This window comes from Syngnathoides biaculeatus, chromosome 3 (genome assembly GCF_019802595.1).
Source record: "Syngnathoides biaculeatus isolate LvHL_M chromosome 3, ASM1980259v1, whole genome shotgun sequence".
Lineage (NCBI taxonomy): Eukaryota > Metazoa > Chordata > Actinopteri > Syngnathiformes > Syngnathidae > Syngnathoides > Syngnathoides biaculeatus.
The window spans coordinates 39623590-39641616 of NC_084642.1; the positions used below are offsets into that span (position 1 = coordinate 39623590).

At 45.3% G+C, this 18027-nt stretch overlaps 1 protein-coding gene across 25 annotated transcripts in view; it reads right to left on the reverse strand.

Moving 5' to 3' along the window:
• kiaa0895l overlaps nucleotides 1-18027 on the reverse strand; it is a 70433-nt gene that overhangs the window by 51895 nt on the left and 511 nt on the right. For 3 of the 25 annotated variants that reach the window (XR_009794402.1, XR_009794403.1, XR_009794404.1), the window contains exons 1-7: nucleotides 16990-17262; nucleotides 8774-9485; nucleotides 8568-8706; nucleotides 1990-2117; nucleotides 1387-1618; nucleotides 999-1272; nucleotides 832-932 (exon numbers count right to left, since the gene is read on the reverse strand). Coding sequence is in view for 4 of the 25 variants with exons in the window: in XM_061815806.1 (XP_061671790.1) it covers nucleotides 836-932; nucleotides 999-1272; nucleotides 1387-1618; nucleotides 1990-2117; nucleotides 8568-8706; nucleotides 8774-9485; nucleotides 16990-17048 (1641 nt within the window). In the remaining 21 variants the exon portion in view is untranslated. Of the gene's footprint in view, nucleotides 1-831; nucleotides 933-998; nucleotides 1273-1313; nucleotides 1619-1989; nucleotides 2118-8562; nucleotides 8707-8773; nucleotides 9486-13750; nucleotides 13845-15658; nucleotides 15788-16957; nucleotides 17287-18027 lie in introns of those variants that run through there. The other 22 variants (XR_009794419.1, XR_009794417.1, XR_009794416.1 and 19 more) reach the window with 22 other exon arrangements.

An 18027-nucleotide genomic window follows, 5' to 3' on the forward strand; every position in this document is an offset into this window, starting at 1 on the left:
TTAGCCATACGAGGGTCGCGGAAGTGCTGGAGCCTATCCCAGCTGTCAACAGGCAGGAGGCAGATTACACACACGCAGACATGGGGAGGACATGCAAACTCTACACACGGAGGTCCAGGATTGAACCCGGGTCCTCATAACTGTGAGGCCAACATTTTACAGCTGCTGTACCGTGCCGCCTCATAAAGTATGTTGTTGCTTATACAGTACAAGAGAGTTTATTGTACATGTGAATTTTGGGGAGTCTTCCTTCCTTTAACAAGGGATTCAATTACCTTAAATACAGAGGGTTGAAAGGGATTGGATTATTTTGTGTGCCTTAATAAATTGTTCTCTGATCACTGCATTTTGTATTTGCTTGTGTTGTCTCTGAGTGATATTCGACTTCTTTTGATTATTTGAAACCATGTTATATGCAACCCCCCCCCCAAAAAAAAAAAACAGAAATCAGGAATCAGGAATAGCGCCAGTACTTTTTCACGGCACTGATGTCGCCACACGTACAATCTTCCACAAAGATATTGGGTATAGATAATCAACAAATAAATATAAAACTGAGCTGGTCATAGAGTTGTGTGATGGCTGTTATGGCATTTTAGTTGTCATTATTAATTAGCCTCCTACTTGACCCAAAACCTTATCGTGGTGGAGGGGTTTCTGTGTCCAGGTGATCCTAGGAACTAAGTTGTCTGGGGCTTCACGCTCCTTTTCTTCTATTATTCACATACCCCGACATTCATTAAAACAACAGCACTTCTTTTTTTTTTTTTTTTTTTTTACTTTTACAATTATTATCAAGAGTAAACACAAGCAGAATGTTTATGAGTATACCGCATTAAGAGCCGAACGGGAGTGGGACCGGAGGAACCAGCAGCGACGGACGGGTCGGGCGGAGCCTGGTCACGTGGAACGTCGGGTGGACCTTCCTCGACCTGGGGAGGTTCTGGGATAAGGCGACGGGATTGATGATTTTACTGACGGGGAACGGACCCACAAACCTGGGGGACAGCTTGCGGGACTCAGTCCGCAGCGGAAGGTCCCTGATGGATAGCCACACTCGCTGTCCCACCTTGAGCGTCGGCGCGCCTCTCCTCTTGCGGTCCGCTGCAGACTTATAGGCGCTGCCCATGCGCAGTAGCGTCCTGCGTGCTGTCTCCCTGGTCCGCTTAAAACGACGTACCACCGCCAGGGCCGACGGCACCGCGGAGTCCATGGGAACCGAAGGGAACAGAGAGGGGCAGTAGCCATGCACAACATGGAACGGAGCCATACCTGTGGAGGAAGGTAGTGAGTTGTGTGCATATTCTACCCACCTAAGGTGCTAGCTCCACATGCTACGGTCCCGGGATGCTAAACAGCAAAGGCCAGTCTCCAGATCTTGGTTACCCTCTCTGTCTGGCCACTGGACTCCGGGTGATGGCCTAATGTCAGACTTGCCGAAGCGCCGATGAGGGTGCAGAACTCCTTCCAGAAACGCGAGATGAACTGCGGTCCTCTGTCCGACACGATATCCACTGGAAGCCTGTGGTATCGAATGACCTCGTCCAGCAGCAACTGGGCTGTCTGCTTGGCAGACGAGATCTTCGGGGCCGGCATGAAGTGGACCATCTTGGAGAATCTGTCAATAATAGAGAGGACCACAGTGTTCCCCTGGGAGGGAGGCAAGCCAGTGACAAAATCCACCGCAATATGCGACTACGGGCGAGAAGGAACGGGCAGAGGATGCAGCTCTCCAAAAGGGCACAGGCGGGACGTTTTGTTGGCCGCACACACCGGACAGGCGTTGACAAACTCTCTTATGTCTCTACCCAGGTTGGGCTACCAGAACCGCTGTTCGATAACCGAGCATGTCGTTGTAATGCCCGGGTGGCAGACCATCCTATTCGTGTGGGCCCAGTTAATGACGTCCCCCCGCAGAGAAGGCATGACAAAGAGACGGCCAGGAGGACAACCAGCAGGGGCCTGCCTGTCCCTCAGGGCCTCCCTCACCTGTGTCTCTACCTCCCAGGTGAAGCCGGACATGAAGCATGCCTCAGGCAAGACTGGAATGGCCGCTGGTTCCTCCCGATCCCCCTCGTGGACCCGCGAAAGCGTGTCCGGTTTGCCATTCTTGGACCCTGGGCAGAAAGACAAGGTGAAGCGAAAACGGGTGAAGAAGAGAGCCCACCTGGCCTGACGGGAGTTCAGCGGTTTCGCAGTCCTAAGGTATTCAAGGTTCTTGTGGTCGGTGAGGACCACGAATGGGACCTGCAACGCTTCCAACCAATGCTCCCACTCCTCTGTGGCCGTGTTGACCGCCAGTAACTCGAGATCTCCCACGTCGTAGTTCCGCTCCGCCGAGGCCAACTTACTCGACAGAAAAGCACACGGGTTGACCCTCCCGTCCTCGGTGCTTCTCTGTGACAGGTCTGCTCCGATCCCTAAGTCTGAACTGGCAATCCGGATAAGGCACAATGAGGATCGGCGCAGTGGTGAAACTTGCCTTTAGTTTGTTGAAAGCCTCCTGACAGGAGCTCTTCGGAGAAGTGAGGCTGTGCAGCAGGGCAGCAATGGTGCTGAAGTTCTGTATGAATTTTCTGTAAAAGTTTGCGAAGCCGATGAACCTCTGCACGTCCCTCCTGCAGGCGGGAGTGGGCCAATGAAGAACCGCATCGGCCTTCCCGGGATCCATTCGAATCTCCCCTTCCGCCAGGATGAACACCAGGAAAGACACGGAGGCTCGGTGGAATTCACACTTTTCTTTGTTTCCGAACAACTGATGCTGGAGTAGACGCTGAAGGCCCTCTCTTACTTAGACAGGTCAGGGAGGTCAGTTCTGAGGAAAAGATCAAGATGTCATCAAGGTAGACAAACTCATTTCTGTTTAATTGGTCCCCAAGTATGTCGTTGATGAAAGCCTGGAAAACGGCCGGCGCATTCCTAAGTCCGAACTGCATCACCAGGTATTCGTAATGTCCGGTGGGGGTGTTGAATGCCGTTTTCCACTCGTCCCCCTCCCGGATCAGCACCAGATGGTAGGCACTCCCCAGGTCCAACTTGGTGAAGATCCGGGCCCCTTGCAGCAGTTGGAACACCGTCACAATCAGAGGCAAGGGATACCTGTTCTTAATGGTGATGTCGTTCAGTCCCTGGTAGTCGATGCAGGGTCGTAGCGAAGTGTCCTTCTTCTTCACAAAGAAGAACCCTGCACCGGCTGGCGAGGACGACGGGCGGATGAGGCCGGCTGCCAGCAACTCCTTGACCTAAATCCTCAAAGCCTGGTGTTCAGGTCCTGTTAAGGAAAACAACCTCCCTCGCGGGGGTGAGGTGCCGGGAAGAAGTTTGATGGTGCAATCATATGAGCGGTGCGGCAGCAGGGATTTTGCTTTACTCTCCGAATAAACCTCCTTCAGATCATGATAACAAGCAAGTACCGCAGCTAATTCCGGAGCGTAGCCTAGCTCCTCCACTTGTACAGCCGTGACTAGTATTCCCCCATCCTCCCGGGCAGTGCAGCACCGCTTACGGCAGTCCTCACCCCGTGCCTTAATCTGGCCCGTGGTCCAATCAATATATGGATTATGCTCCTTGAGCCACGGGCTTCCCAAAATGATATCACTACTCCTGGAATTAAAAACGTGGAAACTGATACGCTCCGTGTGGGCATCCTGAAAAGTCATTCGTAATGTCTGAGTACGGAGCGTCACACGGCAGACAAACTTTCCCTTGGCGGCGTATGCATTGCGGAACCGCTGAGTCGAAAAAGTCGTTTCGCTCAACGCCTCAACAACTCGGGGGTTGATCAAATTAGCATTCGACCCTGAGTCGATAAATGCCGATACAGTACATGAACGGCCTTCCGTGCCGAGAGTGAGTTGAAGGAGTGAACGAGTTGATTCAGCCGCGGGGGTAATGGGGCATGACATGCGACGATCTGGCAGAGGACCAGTAGTCCCCGGGGTCCTATATATACACAGGGGTTCATCAGATCGTATGAGGCGCAGGTGTGAGTCTCCCAATCAGCTGGCCACGCCGAGCCAGTACTGGAACGCAGGGACATGACAAGTTGGACTCTTTTCCTTTATGATGTTGCCCATGTGAGAGAAAACGAGGAGTGGGCGTATACATATTGCCCCCCAACTCAGCGCCTGTACGTTGGGGCTCACCCCGGTGTATGAAAGGGTAACCTCCCTCTGCCTTAGGGAGGGTGGACGGGTCCTGAATGTTGTTTGTTCCCATGCACCAAAAACACTTCAGAGTACTACCCTTTTTGGAGTCCATAGAGGGAGTGCTAGAGAGCGCTGCCTCTAGGGACTTCAATGCCCTCGTGGGCAATGACAGTGAGACCTGGAAGGGCGTGATTGGGAAGAACACCCCCCCTCGATCAGAACCCGAGTTGTATTCTGTTACTGGACTTCTGTGTTCATCTGGTAGTCGTTGAGGCAAAAACCCAGAAGTGGGAGGAGTTTGGTGAGACCATGGAGAATAACTTCAAGACTGCTTTGAGGAAATTCTGGTCCACCCTCCGGCCTCTCAGGAAGGGGAAGCAGTGCAGTGTCAACACTGTGTATAGAGAGGATGGGGCACTGCACTGGGACAATGTGAGCTGGTCGGGAAAATACTTTGAACCTCCTAAATTCCACCGACACAACTTCCCAAGAGGAAGAAGAGTCTGTGTTCTCTGAGGCAAGGTCTTCTATCTCTGGGTTGTGGAAGGGCCCTGGTGGTGGATGAGATTTACCCAGAGTTCCTAAAAGCTCTGGATGTTATGGGGCTGTTCTGGTTGACACGCCTCTGCAACATCGCGTGGGCATTGGGGACAGTTCCTCTGGATTGGCAGACTGGGGTGGTGGGCCCCCTTTTTAAGAAGGAGGACCAGAGGGTGTCTTCCAACTACAGGGAAATCACACTAATCAGCCTCCCTAGTAAGGTCTATTTAGGGGTGCTGGAGAGGAGGATCTGTCGGGAAGTTTAATCTCAGATTCAGGAGGAGCCACGTGGTTTTCGTCCAGGCTGTGGAACAGGTGACCAGCTCTACACCTTCACGAGGATCATCAATGGTGCGTGGGAGTTTGCCCAACCAGTCTACATGTTTTTTTAGTTTGAGAAGGCATCCAACCGTGTCCTTGGGGGAGTTCTGTGGGGTGGGGGTGCTTCGGGAGTATGGGGTACTGAATCCCCTGATATGCACTGTTTGGTCCCTGTACGATTGGTGTCAGAGTTTGGTCCGCATTGCCGGCAAAAAGTCAAACTCGTTTCCGTTGAGAGTTGGACTCCACACCAAGGCTGGCTTTTGTCACCAATTTTGTTCATAACTTTTATGGACAGAATTTCTAGGTGCAGATAAAAAGGCATAGAGGGTGTGCAGTTTGGTGTACTCAGCAGTGCATCTCTTTGCAGATGATGTGGTTCTGTGTGTTTCATGAAGCTGTGATCTCCAACAGTCACTGGAGCGGGTTGAGAATCAGCACCTACAAATCGGAGACCATGGTCCTCAGTAAGAACAGCGTGGTGTGCCATCTCTGGGTGGGGCATGAGATCCTGCTCCAAGTGGAGGAGTTAAAGTATCTTGGGGTCTTGATGACAAGAATGGAGCGGGAGATTGACGGGCGGATCGGTGCAGCGTCTGCAATGATGGGGACTTTGTAACAGTCCGTTGTGGTAAAGAAGGAGCTAAGTCTAAAGGCGAAGCTCTCAATTTACCAGTCAATCTACATTCCTACCCTCATCTATGGACACCAGAGGTGGGTCATGACCCAAAGAACAAGATCCCGGATACAAGCGGGCGTTTACTCCACAGGGTGTCTGGGCCCTCCCTTAGCAATAGGGTGAGAAGCTCGGTCATCAGGGAGGGGCTCAGTGTCGAGATACTGCTCCTTCACATTGAGAGGAGCCAGATAAGGTGGCTGAGACATCAGATTCAGATGGCTTGTGGACGCCTCCCCGATGACATGTTACGGGCACTTTCCACCAGAAAGAGAACTTATGGATGACCCAGAACACACTAGAGAGACTTTGTCTCTCGGCTGGGCTGGTGAACACCTCAAGATCCCTCCAGAAGAGCTGGATGAACTGGCTGGGGAAAGGAAGTTTGGGTATCTGCTAAAGCTACTGCCCCCACGACCTGACCCGGAAAATCGCAAGATGGATGGATGGATGGATTAATTATTGGAGGAAACTACCAGCCCAGTGGAGCTTTTGGGCTTCAAACATGCTGTTGCCACCTTTGCTTAGTTGTGTGTGGTGTGTGTGTGTGTGTGTGTGTGCGAGCGTGCGCATGAGTGGATACGTGTGTGGAAAGTGCACTATCACAACAGTCAAGCTGCAGTCAATGTAACGATGCAAAGGCGAATTAGAAATTTGTTTAAATTTGTTGTTTGTCAGTCATCAAACAATCAAAAATATTATGCAATCACCAATTTAAAAAAAATCCCGCTTTTTTTAGGTAATTGTGTTGTACTCAAATGAAGCATTCGGAGCTCATATGCCGTATTTAAGAGAATTTTGCACTTTGTGACAGTAGTGATGGGTAGAGAGGGCTTGTAAAGTGTTGCACCATGTTGCGCAAACTTGATATTGTGTTGGTACTTGTGTCATTATGTTGCTCAATACAGACACCTGCTGGATCTTAAATATCACTGCAAGCAATCAAAAGCCCCCATAAAATGTACTTAACCCATTGAAAATTACTTGGTTTTATGTGGTTCGGACAGTGCCGGGTAAATGTTTTTGCTCAGGGGCCACATGAACTTAAAATTTGACAGGCGGGCCAAGCCAGGACCACATCTGATTTGTTCATCACTCAGCTGGGATAAGTCGGAAGTTTTTTTTGTGTTCACCATACTAAGTCTCGCCACTCGCACTCTCTATGCCAGGGGTCGGGAATCTTTACATATGTGTATACCTTTGTAAATGTAATTCCAAAAGAGCCATGCGATATTTTCAAAAGGAAATACAAGTGTATTTCCACATTTTATGTAAGACCATCACTTAAAAGGGGAATTCCAGTGCATCCCATGAACAATGTATCCAATAGGTTATGTAACATGTACTCTATTTTGACAATGTGAAGTTAAATCCTCTCTCATTTAATAGTGTTTTGAGAAGATTTTTATCGACAATTACGAAATTTCAGCGGTGCTGCCATTTTCGCGAGTCACATGACTTGTTGAGGCACGGTACACGTCACATCCGCGCACAGAGGTCATTTGACTCACGAAAATGGCACCACCCCTGAAAATTCTCACAATTGCCAAAGTAATTCCAGTCATCTTGTTGTGTCCAAAAAGAGTTACTGCAGATTAGCTTGGACTCTGGATGGTAGCTCTTGAAGTGCTTTCTTCCTGCTGTCCCCCGAAAGATATTTTGATGCAAACGCAGTACGACGTGTGTTGCTGTGGCACTTTATATTTGAGCATTTCAAAATTGCAAATTTATCATTGCATATTAAACACAAAGGAACCTTCTTTCTCTACAAAGGTGAATTCCTGTGTCCATTTTTGCTGAAAACTTCTGTTCTCCTCATCTCTTTTTTGTTGAGCATTCTTTGTCGAAAGAGTTTCTACAATTAATTTCTACCTGATCTGTGTTTGACCCTTCTGTGCCTGCCCACATCAACTTCCATTTGGACAGCAAACTATGCCAACCCCACTAGGACAAACTGGTTGCCTCATTTGGGTTGCCTACGCGAGAGAAATGAAAGAAATGTAGACTGTCATTCTGAGCGCTCTGCAAGCCATATGCAATCATCTAAAGAGCCATAGGTTCCCAATCCCTGCTCTATGCCTTCTTCTGGACTTTTTTGTTGACGCCTAATGAAGCATAAAACTCCTCCAGTTTGAGAGTTGAGCTTATCTTTTAAGAAAATTTCACATTGGAGATCAATCAATTCCATCTGCAGTTCCCATGGTGCTGTTTTATAATTTTGTGCGACTGAATCTTCAATAGGAATTTCCATAATAAAGTATCACTTCATTTGCCTTGTCACAGTAGTATTCTCAAAAAGCCGTCTTGTATTTTTTACAGTTTGTTTTGTTGGTAACGCAAAGAGCTAACACTACATTCCATGCTTGTTTATATGCACCAGACAAATCATCTTTTATCCATGTACTCCTTTAACATAATTCCCCTTACATACTGGCACACTACGTAAATGAAATTCTGTTAGAAGCCACATTTAGGTAAATGTGCGACAAAACGTGAAGTTGGATAATACAATGTTTGTAATGACAAGTTGTTTTGCCATGTTCAAGGGATTTTTTTTTTTTTTTTTTTTTTTTTTTTTAATGGTAGTTATCAAAATTAAATATTTTCATCACAATTGAAATACTTAATGGCATTATCAATTATAAGTACTCAGTATCGGCAACTACTTGAAATAAAGTAGTCATTGCATCCCAATTGATAAAAATTATGAGTCAATAGCCTTACTAAAATGTTTACTTTTATTAAATCCTCCATTACATAAAATAAAGAATAGTTAAGCAGTTTTCATCTATATTTAGCATTTATACAATTAAAGCACAGGAGATCCTGTGTTTCAGAAAAGGGTGTGTCAGTAACATCGGTAACCTTTGAACTTACCTCACCTACACAGCCTTCCTTTTGCAAATATTTCCGCACAGTGGCCCACACCTGACTCTTGGGAAGCACAGTACCACCTGTGACCTCCTCAAAATTCTCATAGGAGCCAAACTTCTTCAGGACACACTCCATGATTCCAACAGCCTGCAGTCACACACAAACAGCTGTAAGCGAACATACACAATCATTAATTTGTAAGCTTGTGATGTACCTGCTCGAGAAAGAAATCAGAGCCCTCGCAGTATTTGTCTAGCACAGACTTCGGCTCCGGCTGAGCATACTTGAATTGGGGGTCATACTTGTAGTCACACTGGAAGAACTTATGCTTCTCCTGCTCAAGGTTCACAGGCCTGAGCGCAACCAGCAGACATGGCCATGTGGACGGGGACAGTGTGCTGCTTTTCACGGCTTTAGCAATGTGTGGTAGAGACGTGGCAGATCGCATTTTCCCCTGTTTAGCACTCAGCCCCAGGGAGTGGGTGACTGAGGATGTGCTCTCACTGCGGCGGATCCAACCACCAGCACCCAGGCTGAGGCTAGTCAGCCTAGTAAGCCGGCTGTCTGCAATCTGCTCCTGAGACCTTTGCAGGCACTGAGATGTCATGTCAAAGCTGACAGGCCGACAGAGTTGAGGTCTGGCTGTGGCACATGCTTTTGACACTTGTTTGCTCGCTACCACATGCTCAGTGTCTTTCTGAGCCAAGAACCAGTTTGGGGGGGCTTTCTCCTGCTTGGAAACATTACTCCTTCTAGCCTGAGGTCGTAGCATGGTTTCAGTGTTGTTTCTGGTTTTGGCAGCTTTAGAGTTCTTCAGTTCCAAGCAATCCCTACTGCCTTCAGAGTGGTCATCCTCGCCATGATCCATGAAGACTACAGCTGTATCCAACACCATCACCAAACCCACCAGCTCTCCCTCATTCGGGCTAGGGCAGACATACAGAGAGATTAATGTTGCCTTTTTTAGTGTGAAAGTGGGAGCTATTTCTGTATGGAAGTAAATTAGTGCCACCAGGATTTGAGTTTGGAATGCCACAGAAAACAGGATTTGAATTTGAAATGTAAAGTGATCACATATTCAATAGTTGCTACAATTCACTGTCTAAAATTCAACCGGCTACAATTCACCGTCTGAAATTCAACTGGCTACAATTCGTTGTTTAAAATTCACCGTCTGTGCCACCAGGCAGGGTTACTTCAGGTCAGAATCAAACACCCAGCCAGTCGCAGTTATGCTTTCTTAGTTACGTGACATCACATACTAAGAAAGCGTAACCGGATTGGCTGGCTGTTTGACAGCAAATTGTAGCGAATTGAATTGTAGCAATTATTGAAAATGTGATCACTTTACATTTCAAAATCAAATCCTGTTTTCTGTGGCATTTAAAATTCAAATCCTGGTGGCACTAATTTACTTCCATATTCATGAGAGGATAAAGTCAGACTCTTGTCAATGGGGGTTGAGGGAACAGTCCCAAACACTTTTCTTAACTTGTCCCATTTGTCCTCCATATATTTATATTGTCATTAAAACAATCTAATTACTTTTTAACTGTGCAGGTGACCAATCACACAGACTACAGATGAGACAGATATATGCTCAAAACCAATCCAGCCTACAAGAGGGGATTTATTTTTACAGTTTTCCAACTAGACAATTCAAGAAGAGTAAAACTGTTTAACTTTCATGATGTAACCAATTTATGACAAATTAAGAGGTAATGTATATGTGAAGGGATTAATGCTCCCACCCACAACCATTTTAGATGAAAAGTTAAGAGCATTTTAAATTACAACAAAGGCCTTATCCCAAAAAAATGAAAAAGTTTATTTCCGTAATTCAATTGATAGATTATTCATTCAGGACCCACAATTTGAAGTATTTCAAGTATTTATTTGTTTATTTTCACATAATTTGTGCTTCCAGCTCATAAAACCCACAAAATCAGGCATTCAAAAATTTTAATACTGTCCTGTGAAGAAATTAGCGCAAACTTTGCAGGCCATAAAAGTTTTAGGAGGAGTGTCCCAACTAATCATCTACAAAACTTTACTAAACTCAAAGCAGCCTCACGGCTTTCCCCAGGTGTGATTAAATTACTTCAGTTTAGTTGAATTGTCTCAGTTGGGTTCAATATGGGGAAGACTACAGACTTAATAACTGGCCAGAAGACCACCAATGATACCCTCCTGAGCAGTGTTTTTCTACCTTTTTATAGCCACGGCACACATTTTTCATTTAAAGGGAAACTAAATACTTATTCCTATTAATGCTTATTTATTTTGAAGTGAAGGGTGTTTTGTCTGGAGATGCCGCTAAAGCCTGCTTAGAACAATTGGACTGTTGGATAGCTTTTCACCACACACGAAGCACAACGGAGTCATAATCGTTGTATCCTCAATGAAAGTATTTCACACCACAGACTTTCCACGAGCAAACCCTCTTTGGTTTCTTTTGACCTCCACTCATACTTGGGTGTTCATCTGAGTTATAATTTTCTTCAAAGTCCAATTCTGAGTTAGCATCCTTCCTATTCAAAACCCTCTCAACCACTGTCAACGTTTTGCATTGCTAGCAACAAGGCCATTGTCATCACCACCTGACGCGTCACTAATCAAAGTAATTAGCTAACTCTTGCCATCTACTGATATAGAAGCATATTAGATGATTACTCAACCCATCATCGGAAAGCAGGGAAAATCGGCGACTGTACATTATCTGAGGATTAATTCTCACCAATTACGTGAAATTGGATGATTTTCCATGGCACACCAGACACTACGCCACGGTACAGTGGTTGAAAAACACGACTGCATATGATGGGTAAGCCACAAAAGTTCACAACTAGGGAGTCTGGCTGTTCACAGACTATTGTGTCCAAGCAAATCAATGCAAAGTCTAGTGGAAGGACAAAATGTGTCAAGAAACAATGCTGCAGAAAAACAGATGACTGTAGGGTTAAGTGGATTATCAAACAGATAAAATTCAAGAATCTAGCAGATGTCAAGAAAGAGGGAAATGAGGTGGGAGTCACAGCTTCAAAAACCATCACATTCATATGCATTCGGGAGATGGGCTACAACTGTTGGGTTCCTCGGGTCAAGCTGCTTCTGAATCTGAGCCAACATGGGAAAGTGTCTTGATTGGGCCAAGGAAAACGACTGGACTGCTGGCCAGTGGTCCATGGTCCTCTTTTCCCACGTATGCAAAGTGTGACTTTCATGAGGGAATCAAGGTCCAAGTGAAGAACAGAATGCAAGCTGCTTAAGGTTTAATGTGAAATGTAAATAATAGCATCTCTGGAGAGACCTGAAAATGGTTGTCCACTTACAGTACATCCATCATCCAACCTGACAGAACTGGAGAGGATCTGCAAGGAGGATCAATTTTGAGGGGTGTGACGACAAGTAAATGCTTGCGTTAAAAGTTAAGTTAATATGGTCCAGCAAGCCTCCGATCCTAGTGAGAATATGCGGTACAGAAAATGAATTAATGACTCTTGCGTAGTACTTACAGTTATTTAAAAATAACATTTTATTATTTTGGGAAATATTTTTCAACATTCTAAATATACTTAAATATGCCAATATCTGTTGTGACCATCATTTGCCTCACACAGTTGCAACATCTCCTCTGCGTTGAATTGATCAGGTTGTTGATTGTGGCCTGTGGCCTTCAATGCCTCTGCAAAGTTGCTGGATATTGGCAGGAACTGGAACAAACTGTTGTATACGCCAATTCAGAGCATCCAAAACATGCTCAATAGATGACATTTCCAGCGATTATGCTGGCCAGGCAAGGACTGGGATCTTTTCAGTTTCCATGAATTGTGTAGAAATTATTGCAACATGGAGCCGTGCATTATCATGTTGCAACATGAAGTGATGGTTGTGGATGAATGACGCAAAAATGGGCATCAAGATCTTGTCATTGTCAGGATCTCTCTATGCATTCAAAATGCCATGAATGAAATGCACCTGTGTTTTTTGCCGTTGAACAGTGAAACCGGGATTCATCCATGAAGAGAACACTACTCCAACATGCCAGATGCCATTGAATGTAAGCATTTGCCCACTCACATTAGGACGACGAACTGCAGTCAATTCGAGACCCTGATGAGGATGACGAGCATCCAAGTGAGCTTCTTTGAAATAATTTCTGATAGTTTGTGCAGAAATTCTTTGGTTAAGCAAATTGATTGTTGGAGCAGCTGTCCATGTGGCTAGTCAGATTTAAAAATAAAAATAAAAATTAAGATGATCTTGGAGGTGAACATGGTGGACATGGAGGTATGCGGTTGTAGGGCTGGTTGGATTTTGCTTATCAGGCTAACAGTTCTGTGGATGATGCAGTCACCATGGGTCTGCACTTCATCCTTGAACATCTTGACAGCGAGGGTACCTAATGGATACTAGGATCCTGTTCGTGGACTTCAGCATTGCGTTCAACACCACCATCCCTGAACTACTCTCTTCCAAACTTCTCCAGCTTGGTGTCTCGCCTGCCATTTCCCAATGGATCTACAACTTTCTGATGAGCAGGACACAAAAGGTGAGGTTGTGGGACACCACCTCACACACGCACCATCAGCACCAGAGCACCCTAAGAATGTGTCCTCTCACCTCTACTATTCTCGCTCAACACTAACGACTGCACCTTGTGGCATCCGACTGTCAAACCCCTTAAGTCTGGAGATGACACCACTATCCTTGGCCTCATCAAAGACAGCGATAAGTCTGCATATCAACAGGAAGTGGCGAGACTGAAGGTTTGGTGTGGTCAACACAACATGGCGTTGAAGACTCTAACGACTGTAGAGATGATTGTGGAGTTCAGGAGGCAACCTTCACCACAGCTGCCCCTGACCCTGTCCAACTGTCTTGTGGCAACTGTCGAGATCTTCCAGTTCTTGGGAATTACAGTCCCAAAAGACCTGAGATGGGAGACGAACATAAACTTCATCCTGAAAAAAGCCCAGCAAAGGATGTACTTCTTGCGGCTTCTGAGGAAGCAACAGTCTGTCACGCGAGCTGCTGAGTCAGTTCTACATAGCGGTCATCCAATTAGTACTCTGTACCTCAATCACAGTCTGGTTTGGGGCAGCCACAAAAAACAAACTCCCACTGCATAGGACAATCAAAACCGCTGAACAGACCCTCGGCACCACTCTGCCCACTATTGAGGACTTACACGCAACGCGAACTAGGTCCAGAACAGGCAAGATCCTTTCAGACCCTCTACATCCTGGCCACCAGCTCTTCCAACTCCTTCCGTCGGGAAAGCGCTAGATAAATGAAAGTCAAAAATAGCAGACATTTGAACAGTTTTTTCCCCTCTGGCAATTAAGTCATAAAAAGGAGAAGTCCGGGCGTTTCGATTGTATCCAATAGGTCATGTCATATGGACTGTACCTTGAAAATATGAGGTTAATCATCCATCATTTAATGGTGTTTTGAGAAGATTTTTATCTGCAACTACGAATTTTCATGGGCGCCGCCATTTTGGAAAGTCACATGACCTATGTGCATGGATCTGACCTATGGATAGGTTTCCAATTACGCCATCTTGTGTGTCATAGAGGTCAGAGAACACAGGTGATAGGCGAAGCGTGAAGTTTTTTTTCTATCATTAATTTGTCCGATATGGCCCCATAGCTCAGTGGTTAGAGCATTGGTTTGGTAAATCAGGGGCCTGAGTTTGTATCTCACTGGGGGGCCTCTACTCCCCAAGAGGGTTTGCGTCAGGAAGGGCATCCGGCGTAAAAACTGTGCCAAAAAAATATGAGCGTTCATCTGAGATGTTACACTGTGGCAACCCCTAACAGGACAAGTCGAAAGTTAATTTATCCAATTGGTCTAAGGGTGGTGGTGACATCATTGGAAAACCTATTCATTAAGTTCGGCAACGTAGGCTCACTTACATTGAGAAACAGTTATGTCCTCATCTGATGAAGAAATAGCAGTATCGGTTGATCGGGAAGACGAAGAAATATGTCCATACAGATTTGAACCCGTGGCTGTAAATAATGTTGAATATTCGGATGGTTCTTCGGACGGGAATGACGTGAGTCTGACTACGTGGAGGCCGACACACAGGACACACCGTTGATCCATCTTATCGATTTTGGAGTGCGTTTAGGCCAGCCAGCGAAGGACTGCACTGAGTACAGCACTCGTGGCCATGAAGGATGGTCGAACCCATCAGTGAAAGGTAGGCCTTATACTGTGGGAAAGGTTGTTTTAGCCAACAGGGTGGCCGGGGTCCAAGTGATAATGAAATGGTCTTTGGCTTGGTGGTGGAAGTTAATACTGCCTCCACAACAGCAGCATGGTAGCTCAGCTGGCAAAGCATTGGCCTTACAGTTCTGAGGACCTGGTTTCGATTTTTGTGGAGGTTTTTTTTTTTTTTTGTGGAGTTATGTGTGCGTGCGCTGTGTGTGTGTTTGTGTGCGTGTGCGCAGAACTGTGGAGTTTGCCTGTGTGTCATTTTTCTCCAGGCACTCCGGTTTCTGGTCCCTCAATGATTCTTTTTCTTACTGGGCACAACATGCCAACGAACATTCCGCAGATTATTTTTTTCATCCGAACTACCCCAAAATTTCGCAATACAGTAAGGTATTTTTCCGTGTCCAATCGTGGTGGTACCGCATATGAAGACGCTACAAACCGGTGATGATTTCTTTCTTGCCACACGTAATATGTCACATCTGCGCACATAGGTTATGTGACTTGCCAAAATGGCAGCGCCCCTGAAAATTCCTAATTGCCAATAAAAATCTTCTCAAAACACCATTAAATGATTAAATGATCAAATTTTCAAGGTACATTACATAGTACATGACCTATTGGATACATTGTTAATCCGAACGACCAGATTTCTCTTTTAAATTCTTGATCAACAAACCTACTGTTTTTCTGCCTTGTGCCATGTTAGGACACTCACTCACATCCTGCTGGTCCAATCAGTATTCGTAATATATATATATATATATATATATTTTTTTTTTAATATATATTTATTTGTTTATATTTTGCAGACCGCACAATTCAGCCATTTAAACTGCTCCCTTTGCATAACTGACATTGTTAACACACTTACTTGTATCGATTTCACATCTTGCACTTCTTATAAGGAATAGTCCCGATAAACAGAAAAGTCTCTTGTTCTTTGTTCTTGTTGCTAATGTTGTTCCTCGTTCTGTATGTCGTACCAGGGCAGCACCGACTGCTGGAGAAAAAATCCTTTTGTGTTTTTACACACTTGACCATTAAATCTGATTCTGATTCTGTTTTACTGTCAAATTGTCTGAAACCCCTTTATGGATGGCTAACAGTAGGGAAATGAACGTACAGGCAATAGCTCTGGTGGACATTTCTGTATTCAGCATGGCATTTGCAAGCTCCGTCAGAATTTGCAACATCTGTGGCATTGTTCTTCATAATAAAACTGCACATTTTAAAGTGGCCTTATATTGTGGGCAGCCTATGGCACCCCTGTGCAATAATCATGGTGTCTAATAAACATTCTTATATGCCACACCTCTGAGGAATAGAATCTAACCTTGGGGACCACATTGGCGATGGCCTGCCTTGACGGAACCCATGTTAGCTGCACCTAAGTCAGGCAAATGTAACACTTAAACATCATTCATTTATTCATTTTCTGTACCGCTTCTCCTCAATAGGGTTGTGGGTGTCCTGCAACCTATCCCAAGTGACTTTGGGAAAGATGCGTGGTACACCCTGAACAAGTTGTCGGCCAATCGCTAAGGACATAGAAACATATACCCATTTGCATTCACATTCACACCTATGGGCAATTTAGTCTTCAATTAACCTACCATGCTTAGTTTAGGGATGTAGGAGGAAACTGGAGTCACCTATGCAGGCACGACCTCAATACTGTTAGGCAAATATTCTAAGCAGCCACCACCGTGCTGGCAACTACACCATCAGTACCTCTCCAAAATCTTACATTAACCCAGGATGCCTTTACCTCTATTTGTTTCTTTTTATCATCATCATCAACACTGAGGAAAAAGTAATATTAGTAATATTAATATTTTGACAAAATAATGAGTAGAACGTACACACATACTGTTTTCAGATGTAGGGAATAATATTAAAAAGTGGTCTGAAATGCAAATACTTTAGTAGTAAAAACTCTACACAGTATTGTTACTTTCCACCACTACTACTACTGCTGCTGCTGCTGCTGCTGCTGCTGCTATTGATGATGATGAGTAAGCTCTCCCCAGAAGCAAAAATCTAACGGCTCCCAATAATAAAACACATTTGAATGATTGAAATTATTTTTGGATAAATTCCGAATACAAACACGGAGAAAAAAAACAGTTTATCGATTGATTCTTTAGTTACTACAAATAAATGATCTCACCGTCACCATTACCTCCACAAAGTAGTACCAACCAAAAAGCCGTAGAGGTTTTCCAATCTAGCACATTCCGTCCGCAGGTCCTGAGCAGCATGCGGCAGTTCTGGTGTTTGAAGTCTGAAGGATCTGGAGCAGCATTGGACAAAAAAGTCAAATAACGGTAAGGCGTGAAGCGGGCCTGCGGCGTGTGCCTGCCTGGACTCGACAGGAAGCGGCAGCAGTGGCGGTGGAACGTATGACGTTGTGTGACCCGGCAGAGAAACACTACTATATTCCGGTTCAAGTGTCAAGAAAAGGTCAAGTTTTACATCGACTTGGTTTGAAAAATATCATTTGGGATGTTTAATTTATTTATTTTAATTAATTTATGTTTTGAGTGAGGTTTCCAATGACGTCACCACCACGCTTAGGCCAATCGGATAAATTAACGACAGAAAAAAGCTTCACGCTTCACCTATCACCTGTGTTCTCTGACCTGTATGACACACAAGATGGCGTAATTGGAAACCCGTCAAGAAGGACGCATTTGACATCATAAATATTTAAAATAGATCACCGAGCACACGGTGGAAATACGGCCTTCTGACATATGTACATTGCGGCCATGTTTGGAGGAGCTTCGTTCCCTTTAAACTCAATGCAGCGACATTGTAAGTAGGAACTATTTTTTTTTTTGTCCACGCCGAATCTTGCGCTCTCAATCATTAAAAAATATGTCAAAAGTTATTCCCCTTGTTGAATCCAGTGTCCTGCGGCGGAAGCTTTTGTAACAGTTTCTGGAGAATTTATCCATCCATCCAGATAGCAGGGGAAGTAGCTTCAGCAGGGATACCCAGACTTCCCTTTCCCCAACCACTTCTTCCAGCTCTTCTGCAGGGATCCCGAGGCATTCCCAAGCCAGCCGAGACATAGTCTCTCTAGCATGTCCTGGGTCTTCCTAGGGGTCTCTTTCCGGTGGGAAATACCCGGAACACCTCACCAGGGAGGCGTCCAGGAGGCATCTGAATCAGAAGAGAACTTAGATTTAGCTCTATCCAGCCATGTTTATCTTCAGTTGGGAAAATAACGGGCGG